Here is a 22,357-nt window from a genome sequence, read left to right as displayed (position 1 = left end):
CTGGAAAAACTTCTTTTACCAGCCTCAAAAATCTCCATGTGCACATGCGGGTAAACGGGGCTATTGTGCCCTCGCGGGCAGGGTCCTCTCTCCTCATGTACCAGGCGTGACTTGTTGTGATTTAGATTATTGTACTTGTTTTTATGTATACCCCTCCTCACATGTAAAGCGCCATGGAATAAATGGCGCCATAATAATAAATAATAATAATAATAAGACTTTAAGCCCAGATTTCTGTGCGTGGGGACAGCAGAAGACATCAGAGAGAGGGAAGGAAGGGGAGGGAGAGAAGAAGGAAGGAAGGAAGGAAGGAAGGAAGGAAGGAAGGAGAAGGAAGGAAGTTAGGAGGAAAGGAAGAGAGGGAAAGAAGGTAGGAGGAAAGAAGGTAGGAGGAAAGGAAGGAAGGTAGGAAGGAAGGAGGGAAAGAAGGTAGGAGGAAAGGAAGGAAGGTAGGAAGGAAGGAGGGAAAGAAGGTAGGAGGAAAGGAAGGAAGGTAGGAAGGAAGGAGGGAAAGAAGGTAGGAGGAAAGGAAGGAAGGTAGGAAGGAAGGTGGGAAAGAAGGTGGAAGAAGGGAGGAAGGAAGGACGGAGGAAGGAAGGAGAGATGGAAGAAAGGTAGAAAGGAAGGAAGGAGGGAAGGTAGGCAGGAAGGAAGAAAGAAGGGAAAGAAGGCAGAAGGAAAGGGAGGAAGGAAGGTTGAAGTGAAGGGAGGGAGGGAATGGAAGAGGGGAAGGAAGGAGGGAAGGAAGTGAGGAAGGGAAGGATGGCTGGGAGGTACAAAAGGATAGAGTAAAGGAAGGAAGGCTTGGAGGCACAGAGGAAGGAAAAGAAAGGAAGGGAGTAAGAAGGTAGGAAATTAAGGAAGGTGGGATGGAAGTAAGGAAAGAGAGCAAGGAAAGGAAGTGAGGGAAGGAAGGCTGGGAGGTACAGAGGGAGGGAAGGAAGACAAGCAGGAAAAGAAGGAAAGAAGGAAGCATGGGAGGTACAGACGGAGGGAAGTGAGGCAGGGAAGGAAGGGGGATACAGTGAAAGGGAAGGAAAGAAGGGAGGAAGGAAGGAAGGAAGCCTGGGAGATACAGAGGGAGGGAAGGAAGGGTGAACCAGAGAAAGGGAAGGATGGAGAATAGAGAGAAGGCAAGGAAAGCTGGGGGGTACAGAGGGAGGGAGGGAACAGAAATTGACTTGGGAAGGAGAAAGAGAGTAGGAAAGAAAGAGAAAAAAAAAGAAAGAACAGATGAAAAAAAGAGAATGGAAGAAGGAAGATTGATAGAATAAAGAAAAAGGAAGAGAAAATAAGAATGGATGAAGGAAGGACAATAAAAATAGGAAAGTAAAGAGAGAGGGAAACAAAGGAAAAAATAGAAAAAAGTGAAAAAGAAAGAAAGAAAGAAAGAAAGAAAGAAAGAGCGAACCTGTAACCCTTGTGACCCTTCGCTGTTCCTCCTCCCTTACACGCAGGGGGCTGCACATACTCTGCTATAACCCAGTAATCAGCCCTGCTCTCTGGTGGGCCTCACCCCGCGCCGCGCCGGCTGTTGCCCTTTTAAGCAGCCAGTTGCGGTAGGCGTCGGTGTGTGACGTCCCGGCCCGGCCCATCATATAACCGGGCTGCTCCGGCCGGAGATGACAGCACACTGGCCGTGGATGTGGAGTGCGGCGCGGGACTCTGTGCAGGAGCAGCCCCGGGAATGAGCAGGATTCTGGGACCGGAGCACCCAGGAACCGCGGGGATCAGCCGGAGGGTCTGACCATGAGCTGAGCCCGGTGCACAGGTACGCGGCAGCCGGAGTGATCGGGAAATGCTTCCGTCTCATTGACATATGTCGTTTTCTGACCCCAAAACAGGATTTAAAAAAAATTGAGAAATGAATAAGATTACTGTACACAGATGTAGCCGAGCTGAATCGGTCATAGAACAACACTGAAGAATTTGTCTTCTTTAAAAATACGGATAAAACTAACACAATATTATATCACGTAGCTTTATTTTTTTTAAACAAAAATCTAGGCACTGTCCTTATTTATTACTATTATTACCAATGTTAATAATCCAGTCTGGCTGATGATATTACTTCCAGTGCCTCCACATGACATCTATACACATGATATTTAATAACTAGGTGTCTATTAGGGACCTTAACAACTTGCTTCCCGGCTTGTTACACATAACACATGATGGAATCCTTTTGACGCAAATTTAAAAAAAATATTTTCTTACACTTCCTTCCTAATATGTGGAGCCAGAGGTGTGCAATCTGTGCCGGCGAACTACAACTCCCAGCATAGATTGCTAGCCACAATCAGATGAGAGTGCTATACAATACATGGATATAATGTATTAATGCAATATATCCATATAGCTACGATTCCAATAATCTGGAATTCCACAAACTGAATTATCCAAAAATGTCACTGGTGATTCTATTTATTTTCTAAAGGGGAATAGATTGAAAAATTCCACTTTTTTATCTCTCCCCCCCCCCCCCATGTCAAAATTATCCAGGGGTTTCCTAATAATCCATCATTAAGACTATTTGTATGCATTATAAGGAAATCATCATTTTGTGGATTATCAGGAAATTGCAGAATATTATTTTTTTTTTGGGGGGGGTTAAAGTCTCGGCGGTGCAGGATCTTGGCATATGTGTAGTGTACATATAGCATGCGGGTAGGAGGACGTGATCCATTACCCCCCAACCTCTACATGCTCCACTTATCTGTTGAGCCATTGTGTAACTACCAGGCAATATTATCTGGACAGGAGATCTCGGCTTTAATGAATTCCAAATATTAAGTAGATTTATGGCTGGAAGTGTCACTTTAAGGAGGTGTGTCGCTGGCTGAAGGTGCACCTGCCACACAGGTATGACAGGAACGGTTGCGAAGCAACTGTCAGGGGTGAAGAAAGGTGAGGTTGGGCTTTTTTTTTAATTATTTTACGGGCTACAGTCTTGTTTATTTCAGGACATATTCAGCATTGCAAACATACAACATGGACTCTGATCCTGCTCAGTATGCACACTGATATTATCTACCCCTTCCCCTTATGTTAGGAGTCTCCTCTAGTTGCTTTAACCCCTTCGTAACCACCAGGAGCACCACCTGGCAATGTCTTCCTCGACAGGTCCAACCATTGGTACGTTTGAAATCTTCCATTTTTGGGTTGGTTGTGAATCTGGTTTTGTATGTCCCATTAGCGTGGAGACTTTTTTTTGTCCTTTTTCCTTCCCCTTTCTGACAGCTTACACAATTGGTGGTAGAGCGTTGATCGCATGATGTGACTAGAACATAGGTGAGCCATAATGGTGACTCAGTGATCATTATCATGCTGGTGGCGGAGATTGTAAATGTGTGTTGTAATTCTCGGATTATATTGGCTTCTATTGAGCTATGTTGTCGTCGTATATTTCTTCATTGAGTAAATAGCGTTGCAACGTGCTGAGGTCCTTTATAGTATCTCATGTCCTATCGATAAGGTTTGAAAACACTACCGTCGCGGAGTGGTGACGAAGCGAGAGTCGGCGTGACTCCAGACCAGGACGATACATATCTGCTTAGGATATCGCTTAGTAGATTGTTGAAATTAAACCTTCAAGGATATTGTAATTATTTATGCCAAAGAGAAAAATTTGGTGGAATCTTTGGTGGTGTAAGAATGGGCAATGAGTTGCTTACTAGATGTTGGTGACCCTATTTCTCCATGTTTGTCAGCCTTGGATGACATTGTCTCATCAGGTTTCTTCCATTCGTCCATCGACTAATGGTCTTCAACTATATAGTGTCTCATCAGGTTTCTTCCTTTTGTCCATCGACTAATGGTCTTCAACTATATAGTGTCTCATCAGGTTTCTTCCTTTTGTCCATCGACTAATGGTCTTCAACTATATAGTGTCTCATCCGGTTTCTTCCATTTGTCCATCGACTAATGGTCTTCAACTATATAGTGTCTCATCAGGTTTCTTCCTTTTGTCCATCAACTAATGGTCTTCAACTATATAGTGTCTCATCCGGTTTCTTCCATTTGTCCATCGACTAATGGTCTTCAACTATATAGTGTCTCATCAGGTTTCTTCGATTTGTCCATTGACTAATGGTCTTACTTAAACTATATAGTGTGTGTTGCATCATTAAAGTTCACTTGTGAATGTTGAGACATCTGATACGTTAGATTAAAGTTAGGACAATAGCGGAAACTTCTGCGAATACTTCCGAAAGTGTGGTAGTAAAGTAATCCACTTAACCAGGTCAGGAGGAACTTTAGAAGGTTTCAGTCCAACTCTCTTCATTACCTACAGATTAATACTAGAGTTTGATCAACTTTTGGAAAACTTTGCATCTTTTACCCTATTTCGCACTTTCAACTACCCTAACGGGAAGTTTCACTTAGATTTGTTCTGTACCCAAAACTGTTCTCCAAATTGGGATATGACTTACAGGAGCAAACCTTCAACAAGACCTGAAAATTGTAAGGCTGGTGACTACTCATATCGCATTACATTACCATTCCTTTAGTTCTGATTTAATTTTGGTTGTACATGAAATTTAGTATAGGATATAATTTTGCACATGTCATATAATTTTTAGTTTTTCTAGTAGCCTGTAACTTTAAAAGATCAATTTTCAGCTGTGCAAATTGGTCAATGCACCTGAGAAATGTTCAGCGAGCACATGTTTGAGTTATTTCTATCAAAGTTAAGAGGATGGCTCCTGGACTTGACTGATGGCTCCAGACTTATACAATAGTCCTATTGTCTCATTAGTATCCCTCAGTCCTTCACATCCAGATCCCTATTCATGTCTCAGAGAAGCTTACGATCAAATTTCCTCCTATTGCCATCACACAACAGAGGTTTTTATACATAAGCGATCACTTTGACTACTCAAGGAAACCTATTTAAACTTGAGAACAACATACAATATCTTTGCAGATGGCAGTACCCTGGATTCATGCCAAGGGACTGGCACATTGAAATAATCAGTGGTTGGCATAACTGTTGGATCTTCTTCTGTAGCGATGAATGGGTGAAGATGATTCCTGCTTTTAATCTGGCAAAGGCCAAGAAAATGTTGATGTCCAAAGATACAAGTAGAGAATCAATATTGTGTATGGAAGCATATTAAAATTAATACAATATGGCATGTATTATTACTTAGTCAACTCTCTAGTTTTATCAGAGGTCTCATAGTAAACAAAAAAAGGTACTGCTGTGGGTACCTACATATCCCTTTTTACCCAAGAGAACAGTAATGGGGTCCTACATAGCCCCTACAACATAAGATCACAATAATACAGTGTAACAGGTTCTCTACCATACAAGAGAACTGTGATGGGGTCCCACACAACCATTGCCACATAAAAGAATTTCAATGGAGTCCCATAAACCCCTTACCACTAAAAATAGTAAATGTTTTACAGGTGGCTTTAGTAAATCAAGTAAACGTACTATATACACTTTAAAGATTTTTTTTTGTGTGCAGTTTTATGCCTTGATGATCAGATGATAAAACCAGCATTCGCTGTTACACCTGGGTTTTGGACTTTCGAATTTCATCTCTTTGCCCCTCTCCTTTCCCACCTTTCTTCCTCGTGGCTCACCTGCATATTACTATGGTATGCCTGCCACATTAACTGCGTGCAAATAGGTCACATAACTTTGACAGCAAAAAACAAGTTTGCAAGAGGATGCATGCATCATCGGAGTCTATTGTGTCATTGTTTTCTACCTTCACGTCCATTAGATTCAAATAGTCTAAATAACCCCTTGCTCATTCACTTAGTACAGTATTTCCTCCCTATTAGTCATAAAAATACTACAGCAAGTCCTGGGTGTGTTGAACAGGGTGATCTAGGCAAGCTAAAAATATGCTTTTAAGAGCTGCTCCACAGTGCATAAGAAGACTTGGCAGACCTCGATGTCTCCATTAATATGTATATAAGAATACGGCCAATAAGTGTCTTCTAATCCCCCTGTGGTAATTGGTAGACCATTGGCTGAGAGTGGACGACAACACCTTGAATTTGCTCAGTTTTGGGTGCATTATGCATCGGGGAAAGGGTAGTGCGGATTTGCCTCTCTTTAAGGCACTTATGTAATTGTTTTGAATAAAATTTGGTGCCATGCTAAAGTCAGAATTGCATGTGAGGTGGGTGAAATTCTAAAGCCAAGTACATTGCGTTCTAAAAGAAAATGTCATGTTTTGACTTTTCAGCCTCTTGAGACTGCCAAGTGCCCCTGTCTGCAGAATAACAAAAAAAGATGTGTTTCCCGATCTCCCAATGTCACTGTTTCTGTTGATTTTTTTTTTTGCTCTCCTTCCTGCAAGCGGCTCCGAGTATCAGTCTTTTATCTCGGAACAGCTAAAGTTCAATGTAATTCCCACTTGAATTGATCAAGCACTGGGCAAACGCTCAAGAAATCATATAAGACACTGCACAAAATAAAGTGGCAGCATTGTCAGTAACAACGAATAAAGAGCGTTGCTTTCATTCTGCAACATGATGATAGAAATGAGATGTAATGTGACTGGTCTTCGGGGGTTTTCCCAATACTGACCAATCAGAATCCTCTCTACTCCCATTTTAAGGATCATTATTTTATGTATAGATCCTAACTGTAACATAGTAACATAGTAACATAGTTGGTAAGGCCGAAAAAAGACATTTGTCCATCCAGTTCAGCCTATATTCCATCATAATAAATACCCAGATCTACGTCCTTCTACAGAACCTAATAATTGTATGATACAATATTGTTCTGCTCCAGGAAGACATCCAGGCCTCTCTTGAACCCCTCGACTGAGTTCGCCATCACCACCTCCTCAGGCAAGCAATTCCAGATTCTCACTGCCCTAACAGTAAAGAATCCTCTTCTATGTTGGTGGAAAAACCTTCTCTCCTCCAGACGCAAAGAATGCCCCCTTGTGCCCGTCATCTTCCTTGGTATAAACAGATCCTCAGCGAGATATTTGTATTGTCCCCTTATATACTTATACATGGTTATTAGATCGCCCCTCAGTCGTCTTTTTTCTAGACTAAATAATCCTAATTTCGCTAATCTATCTGGGTATTGTAGTTCTCCCATCCCCTTTATTAATTTTGTTGCCCTCCTTTGTACTCTCTCTAGTTCCATTATATCCTTCCTGAGCACCGGTGCCCAAAACTGGACACAGTACTCCATGTGCGGTCTAACTAGGGATTTGTACAGAGGCAGTATAATGCTCTCATCATGTGTATCCAGACCTCTTTTAATGCACCCCATGATCCTGTTTGCCTTGGCAGCTGCTGCCTGGCACTGGCTGCTCCAGGTAAGTTTATCATTAACTAGGATCCCCAAGTCCTTCTCCCTGTCAGATTTACCCAGTGGTTTCCCGTTCAGTGTGTAATGGTGATATTGATTCACTCTTCCCATGTGTATAACCTTACATTTATCATTGTTAAACCTCATCTGCCACCTTTCAGCCCAAGTTTCCAACTTATCCAGATCCATCTGTAGCAGAATACTATCTTCTCTTGTATTAACTCCTTTACATAGTTTTTTATCATCTGCAAATATCGATATTTTACTGTGTAAACCTTCTACCAGATCATTAATGAATATGTTGAAGAGAACAGGTCCCAATACTGACCCCTGCGGTACCCCACTGGTCACAGCGACCCAGTTAGAGACTATACCATTTATAACCACCCTCTGTTTTCTATCACTAAGCCAGTTACTAACCCATTTACACACATTTTCCCCCAGACCAAGCATTCTCATTTTGTGTACCAACCTCTTGTGCGGCACGGTATCAAACGCTTTGGAAAAATCGAGATATACCACGTCCAATGACTCACCGTGGTCCAGTCTATTGCTTAACGTTATTTATTCTTTCCTTTCTTTCCGTTCTTTTTCTTTCTCCCTCTTTTCACCTCTTATCTCTTTCACTGTATCTCTTTCTCTCTTTTTCCGTCTTGTCAAGGCAATTTGAATCTTAGCATCTTCCCAGCTTTGCCAACTAGTGACTTGGTGACGTTCTCTCTATATGTATCTTGTCTGGGGTCAAAGTATTGATTTAGATACTTGAATTACATTTTCTATATTTTTCCTTCTTTTAATTCAGGAAATCTTTAGTTGGTGACCTGCTACCTTCCTTTCCAGTTCCCACATGTATTGCTATGCAAATGATACCCTATAGGAGTGGTAGCATTTTATTTACAGAAGGCACTGCTGAATTTCACATAACTGAAAAAAAACTAAATAAAAAATGTGTTTTGTCCACTATGGACAATTAAGTGACAAAACAGAACATTGTGCAGAAAACAGTGTATCCAGTTCTTTTGCAGGGTCTGGTATGTGTTTACAATGGGGGTCATTCTTTATAAAATCCTCAGTTGCATTTTCTGGGCAGGTAGGAAGGCTCCTGCCCTCTAGGGTAATTAACTCTTTATGTTCTGTGATTGGCTTTGACTTCCACGAGGGACTTTGGTAGCAATCCAAAAAAGTCTCTGGTTTAAAAAAAAAATAAAGAGATATGTAGGCATTTGGGTGTACTAACCTGGTTACAAGACTATTTTTGAGAATAAGGGATGTAATCAGTTAGTATTCAGCAATCCAATCCATAGGCTACTTCAATTGTAAATCAATTATTGGGAACCACGATGGGTTCTTAACACACCCCTCACTAATGCCATATTAGCCAAATGTTCAAATGTGTCCCCTTTTTTTTGAACTATGTAAATGGCAACTGTATTCATAAAACATATCCCATCAGGTTACTTGCAAGAGAACCAAACTAATATAGACAAGCATGTACACTATTCTTATTTATATTTTATCATTGGCTTTTACCAAATGTACAGTAAATGATTCACATTCATTTCATATAAAAATAATTTTGAAGAGTCCATAAATTTGTAACTGTGCTGCGTATTTTATTTAGTTTTCAAGACTTTTCATGTAAGCGTGTATATTACAGAATTGTGGTTTCCCCTTTAAGAACAGCCTGTAGTGAGAGGGAGATTAGGAAGGGCAGTGCATTATGATGATGATGATATATGTGTCACAGAAATATGCCTGTCCTCCTTAAATTGACTACTGTCTTTCATTAATAATATGCCATCAACCCAGCAGAAGGTGATACCTTTTAATTAGGGATCCCTCCCTTTATCATTGATGAATGACGAAAGGAAGCTTAGAAACGTCTTTAAAAAAAAAATGCAACCTAAACATTTTGGATTTTGTGACTTAGCGCTTTGCTGATTTATTTAAACCACTGTGATTTTTAGGTCCTGCAATTTAAATTTTTCCACTTCTCCCAGGAGGTTCGGTGATGGAGACATGGCTTGGGAACTGCTACAAACATTGACGTAAATGATTTTTGACCTCATAGCAATTATCAAAATGGGTCTCCATGAGTGTGCTAGAATTTTCATACTGCGGATTGAAGCTTTCAGCAGAATCCTCAGCACTCGGACATTATGGGAGAACGAACTGTTCAACTAGGAGCATACAGCAACCATTATCAACATGGGGAAGAACAGACACAAAACAACACTGAGGTCATACTAAACATCTAGAGAAGAACTACAACGATATCAGTAAACTGTATCCGTTAACACAGCACCATCTTTTGTCCTCTTATAATGGCAATTTTAGCATAAGTCTGCAGCTGTTGTATGCCGCAACTCTGTCACCCGGCACAGTGGTCATACATATTAGATCCACCTCTTATTTGGCCTCCAGTAGTTCTTCCTAATTCGTCTAACAAACCTACTAAAATGCACGCTCCCTCGCACTAAGTGAAACCCAATTTACCCAGCCCTTCTTTTCCCTCCAACCTATAGAGTAGGCAAGCCCCCGTACATGACAAAATGACAGGTTTGACCCCCAACTCTGTTTCCATGACCTTTGGGACAACTTTCCATTCCTTTGACTGCTACCGATCAAGGCTCTGACCACGTAAAAGCCCCATTGGTCTGCCTCTATGACATATACAAAAATGGATGTAAAAAAAATATTGAATGACTAAATACTATACTGCTAAAATGGTGTCATAAATGCGTGGATATTTCTGTAGAAGTATGATATAATATTTGCATAAATTATTATATTTATATCTATTTAGCTTGACCATTTTTATCATTTGCATCTCCCTAATTTTGTGAAAGTAGCAACGCTAGAATTCAATCCTGGATACAACTTCCACAAGTATCCTGCTTCCATGGCACCAGACGTCCTCCTTTGGTAACTTTATCAGTACAGAAACATCACAACGTTTCAGCCATGCAGGACCTTTATCAATCCTTTTTTTTTCTTTCTATGGCTTGATAAAGGCCCTGCACTGGAGAAATGTTTAGATTTTTCTGTACTAATAAAGTTACCAAAGGAGAAGATCTGGGGCCCTGGTTCCTAGATTTCTCTGTAATGATGCAACTTTGTAGAGGATTGTGCACGGGACCAGTGCTGACGTTGGGGGCAGACAGACTAGGCATCTGCCTAGGGCCACCTCTACCTCAGTAGCCCCCAGCCAGTGTCCTGCCGCTAACCTGATACTGTATGAGGACAGATTGATCTACTAGTGATCATTCCATCCCCGTCATTGTTCTTCAGCTGGTGCAAAGAGGCCGGGAAATAAGCGTTGAACGACTACAATATTGTGGATCACGCGTGTTTGACGGCCTGAACTCAGCGCATGTAAATAGAGCTGAAATGTTTCTGTGTGATGTGCAATATGGGAGCATTTGGGGCCCCATTTTGAACTTTTGCCCACTTTGTCTAAAATCAACTCCTCTATTCCAAAGAGACACTTCCAGTCATGGCTCAGCTTTTGGCATCAAATCTGATATCGATTGGTGCATTTATATTATTTGACTTGTATTTTTCCGCTGGATTTCCGAATTCCGGAGAGATCTCAGTAGTTACTTCCCTTTAATTCTGCGTTTACACATTGAATCTAGTAAACAGGACCACCTTACTGGACTAACGCATTTCAGGGCCTTTATTTTGCTTCCCACGAATCTTTCGAAGTTGACTTGTCAACAGTATATAATTACTTTGTATCCTCTCCCCCCACCGCCGCCCCTCTCTTTTCTTTCCTGTCCATGCAGCGTTCCCCACATTCATAATACTGGCCATTCACAATTCTCCGCAGAAACTCAAGGCAGGTCACCTCGCTTGACACAAAGACTCCATTTGTCTGTCATAGCCAAGGCTGGAGATGTTTTTTTTTTTCCTCCCTCCCCCTACGCTTGGAAGCCAGCAAAATTTTTAAAAGAGTAACAAAAATAATCTTTTTTTTTTGAGCAAGTATAAATATTTTAAGTGTTCATTAAACCGTTGGAATTCCACGGGGAATTTGGAGCCGACCCGGAGTGACACAACTGCTGACAGATGAGCTCAAATGTGATCTGTGCACTAAATACATTGTCTAAGGATGAGCGGGGCCTTAAAGCAGGGGTGCAGGTGTGGGATACAGCCACGGCCCAGACCAGGGCAAAATATTGATTGGTGCAAAAAATCTTTCAGTTTTGTGTTGTGAATTCTTTTTTTTTTTGTTTTTGTTTTCTTTTTGCTTTGAAGTCTATATTGCTTTTTTTGTTGGAGCTTTAAACATAGTAGAAAATAGTTCCACAGTGCCACCTAGTGGAGAAATTAAGATGGGGATGAAAGTAAAAAAATAGCTTGTATGGAGAATAAAGCCCATGTAAAGGAATGCAGACTTGTCCACTTTTTAGTGGGGGCACAATGATGGCACAATCTCAGGATATAAAGATGCATATGGAGCTTCCTCACTACATAAATGAAGATTTAGTGAATACAGAGGCAAGATAACTACTGCTACTCATACCGAGTCACCCTAGCATTGCCTACAATAGTGGTCTCCAACCTGATGTGACCTCTAGCAGTGGTCTCCAACCTGATGTGATTACATCTGACCTCTAGCAGTGGTCTCCAGCTTGATATGACCTCTAGCAGTGGTCTCCAATTGACGTGAAGACATAATTTGAAGACATAATTTCTAGCAGTGGTCTCTCCCTTGATGTCACGAGATATGACTTCTAGCAGTGGTGTACAACCTGATGTGACAAGATATGACCTCTTGCAGTGGTCTACAACCTGATGTGACAAAATATGACCTCTAGCACCGGTCTCCAACCAGATATGACCAGATATGACTTCTTTCAGAGCTCTCTAACTTGATATGACCTCTAGCACTGGTCTCGAACTTGACATGACCTCTAGCACTGGTCTCCAATCTGATGTGACAAGATATTACTTCTAGCAGTGGTCTGCAGATTTAAATGACCTCTTGCAGAGCTCTCCAACCAGATGTGACAAGATATGACCTCTAGCACCGGTCTCCAACCTGATATGACCTCTTTCAGAGCTCTCCAACCTGACGTGACAAGATATGACCTCTTGTACTGGTTTCCGACCTGATGTGACCTCTAACAGTGGTCTTCAAGGTGATGTGAAGACATACGACTATCAGTGGTCTCTCATCTGATGTCACGAGACATGACTTCTAGCAGTGGTTTACAACCTGATGGGACTTCTAAGAGTAGTCTCCAAATTAATGTAGTCAGATAGAACCTCTACTAGTGTTCTCCAACTTTTGGCTTTCTACTCTTCAGCTGTTGTAAACCTTATATTACTCCTATCATCTAGATCTGTAGTCTTCAACGTGTGGCTCTCCATTTGTTGCTACTTACCCCAGAATTGCTTCACAGGCATATGCTGGGAGTTGTTGTTTTGCTGCTCTAGATTCTGTAGACTGACCTAAGTTCCATACTTGTTGGGCTCTCCTGATCTGTTCACCCTCCCTTCTGCATTTTCAGGAGCCAGGTATCTAAAGGCTCTTAATGCTCGCTAATGGACATCCCCTGAGACCTGTCAGTTTCTAGGCTTCCACTTACAAATACTACTTATCTGATTCCTGTCTTGGCACATCTTTGAAAGTGCAGCTAATGTGCACATTAGTTGATGTCTGACACATTTGTTTTTCTAGCCCGGTTTCATTATAATGTGTGTGTGGGGGGGGGGGGGTGGACTGCGGCAGACATGTCCATCTATGAGGCTTTTCTGTGTATGTGAGTACATTGCTGGGAATGTAAGTGACCACTTTGTCATCATTATAAATTCTTGATGTCTGTATGAGCATGGGGGAAGGAGTTAAAGGAAAATGCTAAAAATGCTACCTTTTTGGCACTTTATTATATCCGGTGCTTTATAATCAACATAATGTATATAATAATAATAATAATAGCTCAGGGTTGACTTTAAGAAACATCTCAAGTCAGTCTTCTGAGGATATGGTGGGACGCAGGGATGTGTAGTAGCATGGTTTCCTATATCCAAATTATATATTATGGGCCACTTGGGATCATTGGGCATCCAGCACCTTGGACCCTTCTTCTACCCAGAAGTATTGTGTACCCTCCTCTATAATCTTTCAAGGGATGAATATGGATCTTCTGGTTCTTCTTGAATGTAGAGCATCTACTTTAGGTTTTTACTGTCCAAGCTAGGTTCATAATTGGTGCTTTTGGCTAAGAATTCAGTTTTATGCTGATTTCCAATCTTGTAGAGGTCTACATGGACATTAATGTAGTTGGGGAGTTGTGGTGGCACTAGTAGGGAGTTGTGGTGGCACTAGGTGGGGATGGACATGGAAGTAGCGGCGAGTGTGTGGTACACTCACCTCTGTGCAGGACTGTGGCACAGAACCTTTCATTTCGTTTCTTCAAGCGGGATAGGGTAAGTGAAGAGCTGGTCTGCGAGGGTGAGGTGGTCCACTGTTACTCAGCAGACAGGAGACCACTGCACCCTTGCAGACCAGCTCTTCACTTATGTGGACCTTAAGGTCTAGATACACAATAAATTAAAAAATGAGAATTCGGCCAACAGCTCTGCACGGCGCTACTGTTTTCTTTCTCCTGGTGAACAAAATGATGGTCCGTTGGAAATCAGATGCTCTGCATTCTTCTCTTGATGGACATGCTATGTCAAGAATCAGGAGGCCCCCATAGACTGTCAGCCAATCCTACCGATATCCATGGGTTCGGCTGATGTTGGTCTAATGTGCATGGGGGGCCTTGTGGGTCCAGTTAATAATTACATAAGATCAAAACTCCTCCGCCTTTTATATTGGTTGGGATAGTTAAAAAAAATAGATGTAAAGTTACGAAATTGCTTTGTAAGCAAACCCTTATTGTACAACCAGAAATTTTACCTTTGATTTAGTAAAGTAGGTACTTGTAAAAAAAAAAAAAATGTTTTCCTGAAATTATGCCATTTTTTTCCATGGCTTGGACTTACTATTGTTTTTTTTTTTTTTTATGCAACTGAGCTCGATTCTCTGATATAGTGATGGGCTCCAACACCTGTGCTGTTTCTGGAGGGGGAAAAAAAAACATTTGAACTAATAATTCTTAATTATCAGTTCAGAAACTTTAGGGTGGCCCTATGTAACCTAAATAACTGGACTATAATATGAAGTGTTAATGCTCCCGAATTCCACATTCCCCAATTGTAACACCTGAGAGTAAGTCAGTCCTATTTTCTCCATTCCGTGCCTCGCGCAGATATGGACTCTGGTCAGTCTGGTTGACTAGGGAGCGGCACGGTTTTCTCCTGTAAATTATAAGATTATTACAGGTTGCCAAATATTTTCATCAGCAAAAATCTTTTAGGCCAGAACCTTGACTTAATGAGGTTAAAGTTATCACACATCTGCCTGTCCTAAAAGCACTTGGAGGCTCCTTCTTTTCAAGAACATTAAAGGTCAGACCACAACGATCATTGACAAGGTTGTCCATCTTTGGCCGTTCCATGTCCAACAGGGCTGACTGAGCAGCTTTCCTTGGGTCTGTAATGGCTCGTCTGCCTTTTTATACAACAAGATATTGTCTAGTTTTTCAGATCCTAATATGTACCGATGAAATCTAGTCCTGCGTGTTATCTTAGGCATCGTCTTTGCCGTGCGGAGGATGATTAGAACATTTTCTGCTCTGTGCTGGTCATAACAACAAACCTTGATCTTAGGAGTCCATACATGGAAGAAAGCGCAGAGGAAGTCTGATGCCAGCAGTCAAAACAAGAGACTCCGTGATAAATGCTCAGAACCAATTATGCTTTCCGTCAGCGGCTCCTTAGAAGCGAGTGGTCACATCAGTCATATATTTTTAATGGCAAAAAATAAGAATCTGGCCTAATGCATTGAGGACAAAGAGTGCGAACTAAGCGAATTAAGATTTGAGACGTCTTATAAAATGTCCAATTAAAGTATTGAAGAGACATTAAAGCTCCATTAGCCAAATGTCATCATACTTTTTTTTAAGGTATCATCCAAAGGTCCATGCTAAGGGCAGGCTATAGGTGGTGCAGCGGTAAAGGTCCATGCTTAGGGCAGGCTATAGGTAATGCAGCAGTAAAGGTCCATGCTTAGGGCAGGCTATAGGTGGAACAGTGGTAAAGGTCCATGCTTAGGGCGAGCTATAGGTGGTGCAGCGGTAAAGGTCCATGCTTAGGGCAGGCTATAGGTGGTGCAGCGGTAAAGGTCCATGCTTAGGGCAGGCTATAGGTAATGCAGCAGTAAAGGTCCATGCTTAGGGCAGGCTATAGGTGGAGCAGTGGTAAAGGTCCATGCTTAGGGCGAGCTATAGGTGGTGCAGCGGTAAAGGTCCATGCTTAGGGCAGGCTATAGGTGGTGCAGCATCAGCAGATGCACTTGGAGACTGGTGTCTTAGGGTGCCCATGGACCCCAGTATTATAAGTGTCACACAATGGTAACAGATTTTGCACTGCATCCTGAAAACCATTTTTGATTCAGTTTCATTGCAGAAATCATCTTTTAAGATAAATATTTATTTAATTTTTTTATGGACCGTGTGAAACAAACATTTATAAGCAACGTCCGTAAACTCCATGCCTAATAAATTCATTCATCATCAGTCGTGCGTTCGCAAGAACAACATTGGTCTGTAGAGTTATCGTCCGTGACAAGGTTGCTTTCAGAAACGCGTAGTAGGCAGGATGTATTTAAAAAAATAAAAATAATAAGACTTCACCAAAACTGTAGGTGGATTCAATCTTAATACAGTTCTGCTTTTCATTCATGGGACTGGGCATAAACAAATCTCCAGCACCCATGTGTTTGTCTAGTTGTGGCACGTCTGACGCACTTTAGATGGAAGTTAATGTCCGTCTGTTGGACTCAAAGAGTAACAGTCATTTTAATTTTTATGACATAAATTAATAGTACACATGAAAATAAGCAACTTTGTAATACATCTTATTAAGAATCTGCTTTTTTTTTTGTCTTCTTGGACTGATAATTTATTCCCAATTTCTGGTTTTAATTTATATTCAGTGAAGACAGATTTTTACATCACTGAGATAGAAGATGAGTTACTGCTCATAAGGTTCTCTATAGATAGAAGGGGGAAGAGCTCTTCTTCTAGCGCCTCCCTTCACCTCCTCCTTCCCGCTACATAGAAGATGGTAGTTGTTACTAATAAGATTCTAGCTCAGTAATTTAAAAAATCTGTCTTCACTGAAGACAGATTTTTGCTCAATTTTCAATATATCTACATTTATTACAGCGGTAACTGAGATCTGAGCCATAGCTCGGCGTGACTGATTTGGATCCTTGGGCATGATCCTCGTCATGAGAAGTGTCCTTGGACATGGACCTTCCATCAGTTTGCATGTGATATATGCGTTAAGCTCTTCTTAATAGTGATGAATGGCGGGCTTGTGTGACTTCTAAATCTGCATAAAATTGCATAAGTATGTTGGCGAAGGGTGATATCACACCTGCCCTACAGCCTCCATGTGTTCCGACCATTATATTATGGTATAATCATTATTGTTTTTCTTTTCTCACAGTTGAAGGCATGACAGCTGCTCGTAGGTCCCACGTTTGGAGCTCTTTGTGAATAGTTGAAGTTTACAAGGAACAAGACACAATGACAACAGCTGGGCTCGCGACTCAAGACGTTTCATTGAAAACCAGCTTTATGCACAGCGCACAGGGATTAATGTGCGGGAAATCATGTTGGGCAAATCATAGCGAGTATGAAAAGTAAGTCGTAGGACATGCTGACATTAGTTCTCATTTGAAACTCAAAGTATTAATGTTCAAGTCAACCTAGGTGGAACATTGCATTGGGGGTTTGGGAATTTTTACAATTTAGTTCTTTATCGGATCTGTTCATGATAGCACCGTTATGAATGGTAGCCATGATGCGATGTCGGCTATGCTGGATTCCTTTATTGTATAATCGGATCCTAAAGGTCTCTGATATAGTAGGCAGGTGTAGTAGCTTACATTTGTAGATCAGATCATTGAAAATATCTCTTATGGAAGTCCTGTGGTTGACTTGTGTATTTCCAAAAAATAAAAAAGCTGCTTTGAATATTATTGTCATAGTGGTAGTACTAAAATGGCAAGAACGTAAATGAAACAGTAAAATTTAGGAATTAATGTTAAATATGATGATTGGATTAAATTATATTCTTTCTCCTGCAGCACATTCTACGGGATGGATTCTATGCCCTACGTTATAAGATCCCATGCTCAACCACAAACTTCCTCTATTGGTAAGTAATGTCTAAGAAATCCAGTACCGTAAGTCTGACACAAAGTATAGGTCCCGTGTGCAGCATATCCACAGATAAAAAGTAGAGTTGCTTTGATAAAAAGCTTGAATCGTAATTGGTGGTTGGAGGAAAATTCCACTTTTGTCCTCGTATTTTTAGTTATGATGGTTGGAAAGTCTTAAATTCCTGGAAATTTGGAGGCAATATCTGACCCCAAGAAATATTTTACTTCAAAGTTTCTTTACCTAATGTAATTCACATATGATTTTGCAGTTCTGTACACCCAAGTTTAAAGAACAATCAATGAAAATTGTTATCAGTAGATGTTGAGGAGAGGGAGTAAAATTTCGATTTTTCTTTTTCAGGTCAACATTCTAGGCCATCTACCATGAATGGACATTGCTGCTCAGAAAACTGCATGAAGAAATCTAACTTTCTTCATCTTGCCATGCCTATCATAGAACATTCTACAAACTGTGAAGATGACCAAGTTGTTCCTTCCTTTAAGAGACTGTCAATGAATGGTGGAGCAGAGAGGACACCTCCTTTGACGCCTGTTAAAAGTGGACCACCACAATTTTATGCCATTCCTCCTTGCGATCGGAGCTCAAGGCCTTTACCACCTCTCCCAATTTCAGAAGATAATTCTCTGGATGAGGCAGATAGTGAGGTTGAATTTATTACCAGTTCCGAGACTGACTTACTTATACAAGACGGAAGACCTTTGGCATTTAAGTATGGTGTTCCAAGCAGACGTAGCTTCCGGGGATGTGGACAAATTAATTATGCATATTTTGATTCAGCAGCTACAGCCAAAAAAACGGACGAAATCCCAACGTGTCAACAGAATGGATGTGTACAAAACATAAAACCTCAGAAACCTGAACAATGTCACAGGAGGCTAAGGAGGTCTCATTCTGGGCCAGCTGGATCATATAATAAACCTACTATTCGGATACATGGAAATAGGACTTCTCCCAATTCAGATGAAGACAAACCTGAAATTCCACCAAGGATTCCAATACCCCCTAGACCATTAAAAACAGATAACAGAAGGTGGTCAGCAGAAGTTTCCTCAAATACATACAGCGATGAGGACCGACCACCTAAAGTACCGCCAAGGGAACCGTTGTCCAGGAGCAACTCTCGAACACCAAGTCCGAAGAGTTTGCCTTCATACCTCAATGGAGTAATGCCTCCAACTCAGAGTTTTGCACCAGACCCAAAATACGTTAGCAATAAAACTATACAAAGACAAAACAGTGAAGGATCTGCCAATAAAACCCCTTGTATATTGCCCATTATGGAAAATGGAAAAAAGGCTAGTTCAACACATTATTATCTTTTACCAGATAGGCCTTCTTACCTTTACCGATATGAAAAGTATTTAACGGAATCTAAAGACGCTTGTTCGGAATCATGGTCTAGTGACAGTAGCTTATCTTCTGCAGCTTCTACAAAGCCAGATGCCAAAGCTAAATTGGACAATAACCATACCAAGCGTAAACACAATTCGGATGTAGTTTCTCTGTAACGTATGGAATGAGTAGGTCATTGGCATACTACAGGATGTTACTTTAAGCCTATATGGCTGGTTCGGAAGTGAAGGAAGGACGAACTGAACTATAAATAAGACTGTCTTCTCGGTTCTAAGTGATCCTTTCTGGTTTCCATGAAGCAAAAGCTGAACAGATATGGAGTCTGTGAATGGTCTCATTAAAATAATGTGAGGTATAATTTCGTAGCTGTGTGAGTCAATGTGATGGGTGGACAAGGAGACCAAGTCGCTACTCAACAATCTCATACTGTAGACCACAGTCAGGATAGTTTGGGTAGTTAGGTATGAAAAGACGAACATGTGACTTTTTACTGCTGATATTTTTTTGAAAACTGAATGGTTTCGAGAAGAATAATGCAGTATTTGTGTATCCTACTATGTTTTTTTAACCCTTCCTCAAACGTTTGCTTCTTGACTTGTTTGAAGACCTGGACTAAAAAGTAGGCTGAAAGCTCAACAAGCTGCTAGCTGTGTGTTCCATTTGTTTAGGACACCATCATTTATTTTATTTTTTTTTTATAGATTTCTACATAGTCAAAAAAGCACAAACAAATAATTTCTAAGATGTTCTGAAAGGGGAATTTTCCATGGACCTGTCAACCAAGCTAAAGATAGTGGAGGCAGCCATTTCTTGGAATCCGACCAATCTGAGATGTGGTTGTCCAACAAGCCAACCTCAACCTTATCGTCTTGTCTCTACGATGTCCCTAATTCCAATGGGCTGGATGGTTAAGACGAGCGGCTGACAAAAATGACTGCCTCCACTATGTCGAAGATTGGCTCTTGTTCACGTACTTTTGTTTCGTGTTTGTCAGACTCTGCTTTACCTTCCTCTTGTGGTCCAAAGAGTGAAATGTAAAATGAAGAAAACCCAGTATTCTTTCTAGTCCTCGTAAAGTGTTTGTTGTAGATTGCCAGTAAGTTCTTGCTGTTGATTCCTTTCTTCTTTTTTTTTTTCTAATATATTAGATCTGAAGCACGAGCTGGTCTTGTGTTAATGCTATCTATTCAGTATTTTTTTTATTTCTTTGTGCGTTCAATAATTCTCTAGCAAACCTCATAGTAGGTGACGCATGGCACGATTGCTCTACAGGAAGTTATGCACAAACTTTCCGGGAGCGAGTGACATAGCACCAAACTTTTTTTTTGCCAAGGTCAAGGGTCAGTGTGTGGTTGCATGTACAGTCTGTGGGTATACATATATGGTTTTTTTTTTGGTTTTTTTTTTTCCCCCCAATTTGAATGACTCTGTTTTAGACCACAAAATAACTAAAATTCTATTAGTTGATTAATACATCATAGAGAAGAGAAGAAATTTATCACCGAAGAATCCAATGGCATTCCCATTAACAACAGTTTACCTTAGTTGGGTTCCAATGGAGGCAAATCAGCAAACTCTTGGGGCCAATGGACAAATCCCCAAATAATGGACTAGTTTATTGTTTGGTCCAAAATTGTAGAGTATTGGACTATAATTTCAACAGTGTAAGTTTGGCTACAAACAGTGACAATTGAAATGTGCTCATTACGGTTGTCACTTTTCTTTTCCTCCATGAAGCATTTAGGGGGTATAAGTTCTTCCCGTCTGTGCATCAAGATTTTTTTTTTTTTTCCAAATGGCATTGGATTTTCAAACATTTTATAATTTTTTTTTTTTTTAAGATTATTTTCTAAAGCTAAAGAAAAGAATATTTCTATTTGGCAGAGAATTTCATATACCGGTATATCTATAGAGGTTAACCAATGATGATCTATCATGGGTGTCATTATTCACTCATCATGGTAATGCTAAATTTCTTTTTAATTTGCAGATGACAAGATATAAAAACAAAAAAACAAAAAAAAAACTAGTAATCGTACCCGAACCATGGAGACTAGAAGGGCCCAAAATGCCCCTTTGGCCCATATGAAAAGACAGTTACAATTAAAGACCACATTGAGGCCCATAAGATTCAAGTTACGCCACCGATGTTTTGAGTATCCCTTTAATTGAGATATTCCCATACCCCATTGACCACTAGATGGCACATTCTACGGGGACCATTAAAAAATTGGTACCTCCAGGGAATTTTAATATAAGTCGAACCCCCAGCATTGGCTGACAGAGTATACCAGGAAGATGTATGTTTGTGCCTTTTTGTAAGTAAAAAAGAAAAAATAAATTCTTCTCATCTAAATTTTTATAAACTTCTTTTCCATAATTTTTTTTTTTTTTTTTTTTAGAAGAAGAAAAAAAAAACTTAGCAGTTAACAATGTCACTATTACAGGGATAGGCAATGCTCTGTGTTGGGAATAGCACAACCCCTGCTTAAGTGTAGGCGGAGTCGCGTCCTTGTTTATGGAATTTTAATAGCGGAGAAGAGGTGCTGCTGGGAAAAAAAACAGATACAACACTGTTGGAAAGATTTATAGAAGCTGGTGCAAGTCTGAACAGTGAGGTTCACCTAGGCTACCAATCGGATGACGGCTCCTCTGTCTATGGTAGGAAAATGAATGCTGTCACCTGATTGGTTGCTGAGGGTAACACCCCCGCTTAGCTGTGTACTACTGTTTATATCTCTCTCTCCTGTATCTGTCTCTGCATAATCCAGTGATACACATGCTGTTTACAGTTTGAAACTTATGTATAATTAACTATTTAAGTTACGTTTTTTTTTTGTTTTTTTTTTAATACAGACTAAATGAAGGTATAAATATTCGCATAAAATGCACTGATATTCCGGCATATGTACAGTATTTGACAAAGAATGATTCTGTTCATTTTGTTATTTTTGGATAATACTGTGTGTTATCATGTCTTTTTGAAATTTAATAAAGCTATAATATACTTATTTATGACATTGCTTATGGCGCCACTTTATTTCTTGATCTATTCTTCATAGGGAGAATATTTTAGATTCTTTGATATATTAGATTCAACTTAGTTTGTCCAATCAAGGGTTTCACGGGCATTATAGGGGAGTTGTCTAATCTACTTAATTCAGGAGCCTTTGAAGATCGACAACTCTCATCAGCAACATAGTCACGCCGCTGGTCCGAACTGTAAGCTCTTCAGTGCTACTAATAGAAGAAACTTTGCCTCTGCTGGACACTGAAAATGGTCCAAAATTGTCACATTCCTTCCCCCTATTCTCTTGGTATCTCATAGAAAGGTATTTCTAAGTTTGTATTCTTGAGGCCACATTCCAACTAGACGTGTCTGGCCTCACTCAATACA

At 40.5% G+C, this 22,357-nt stretch overlaps 1 protein-coding gene across 1 annotated transcript; it reads left to right on the top strand.

Annotated features, from left to right (window-relative positions):
* The first annotated feature begins 1,524 nt into the window (after nt 1–1,524).
* Nucleotides 1,525–21,978, top strand: ERRFI1 (ERBB receptor feedback inhibitor 1). The gene is made up of 4 exons (XM_069742289.1): nt 1,525–1,771; nt 16,868–17,063; nt 17,511–17,581; nt 17,947–21,978. Exons 2-4 carry the CDS (start codon nt 16,948–16,950, stop codon nt 19,113–19,115), a joined length of 1,356 nt encoding a protein of 451 aa, XP_069598390.1. The 5' UTR covers nt 1,525–1,771; nt 16,868–16,947; the 3' UTR covers nt 19,116–21,978.
* Nucleotides 21,979–22,357: the final 379 nt, after the last annotated feature.

Source organism: Ranitomeya imitator, chromosome 10, assembly GCF_032444005.1.
Source record: "Ranitomeya imitator isolate aRanImi1 chromosome 10, aRanImi1.pri, whole genome shotgun sequence".
NCBI classification, from domain to species: Eukaryota; Metazoa; Chordata; class Amphibia; order Anura; family Dendrobatidae; genus Ranitomeya; species Ranitomeya imitator.
Note: the sequence above shows the minus strand (reverse complement) of the source record. Positions and strands in the feature narration are given on the sequence as shown.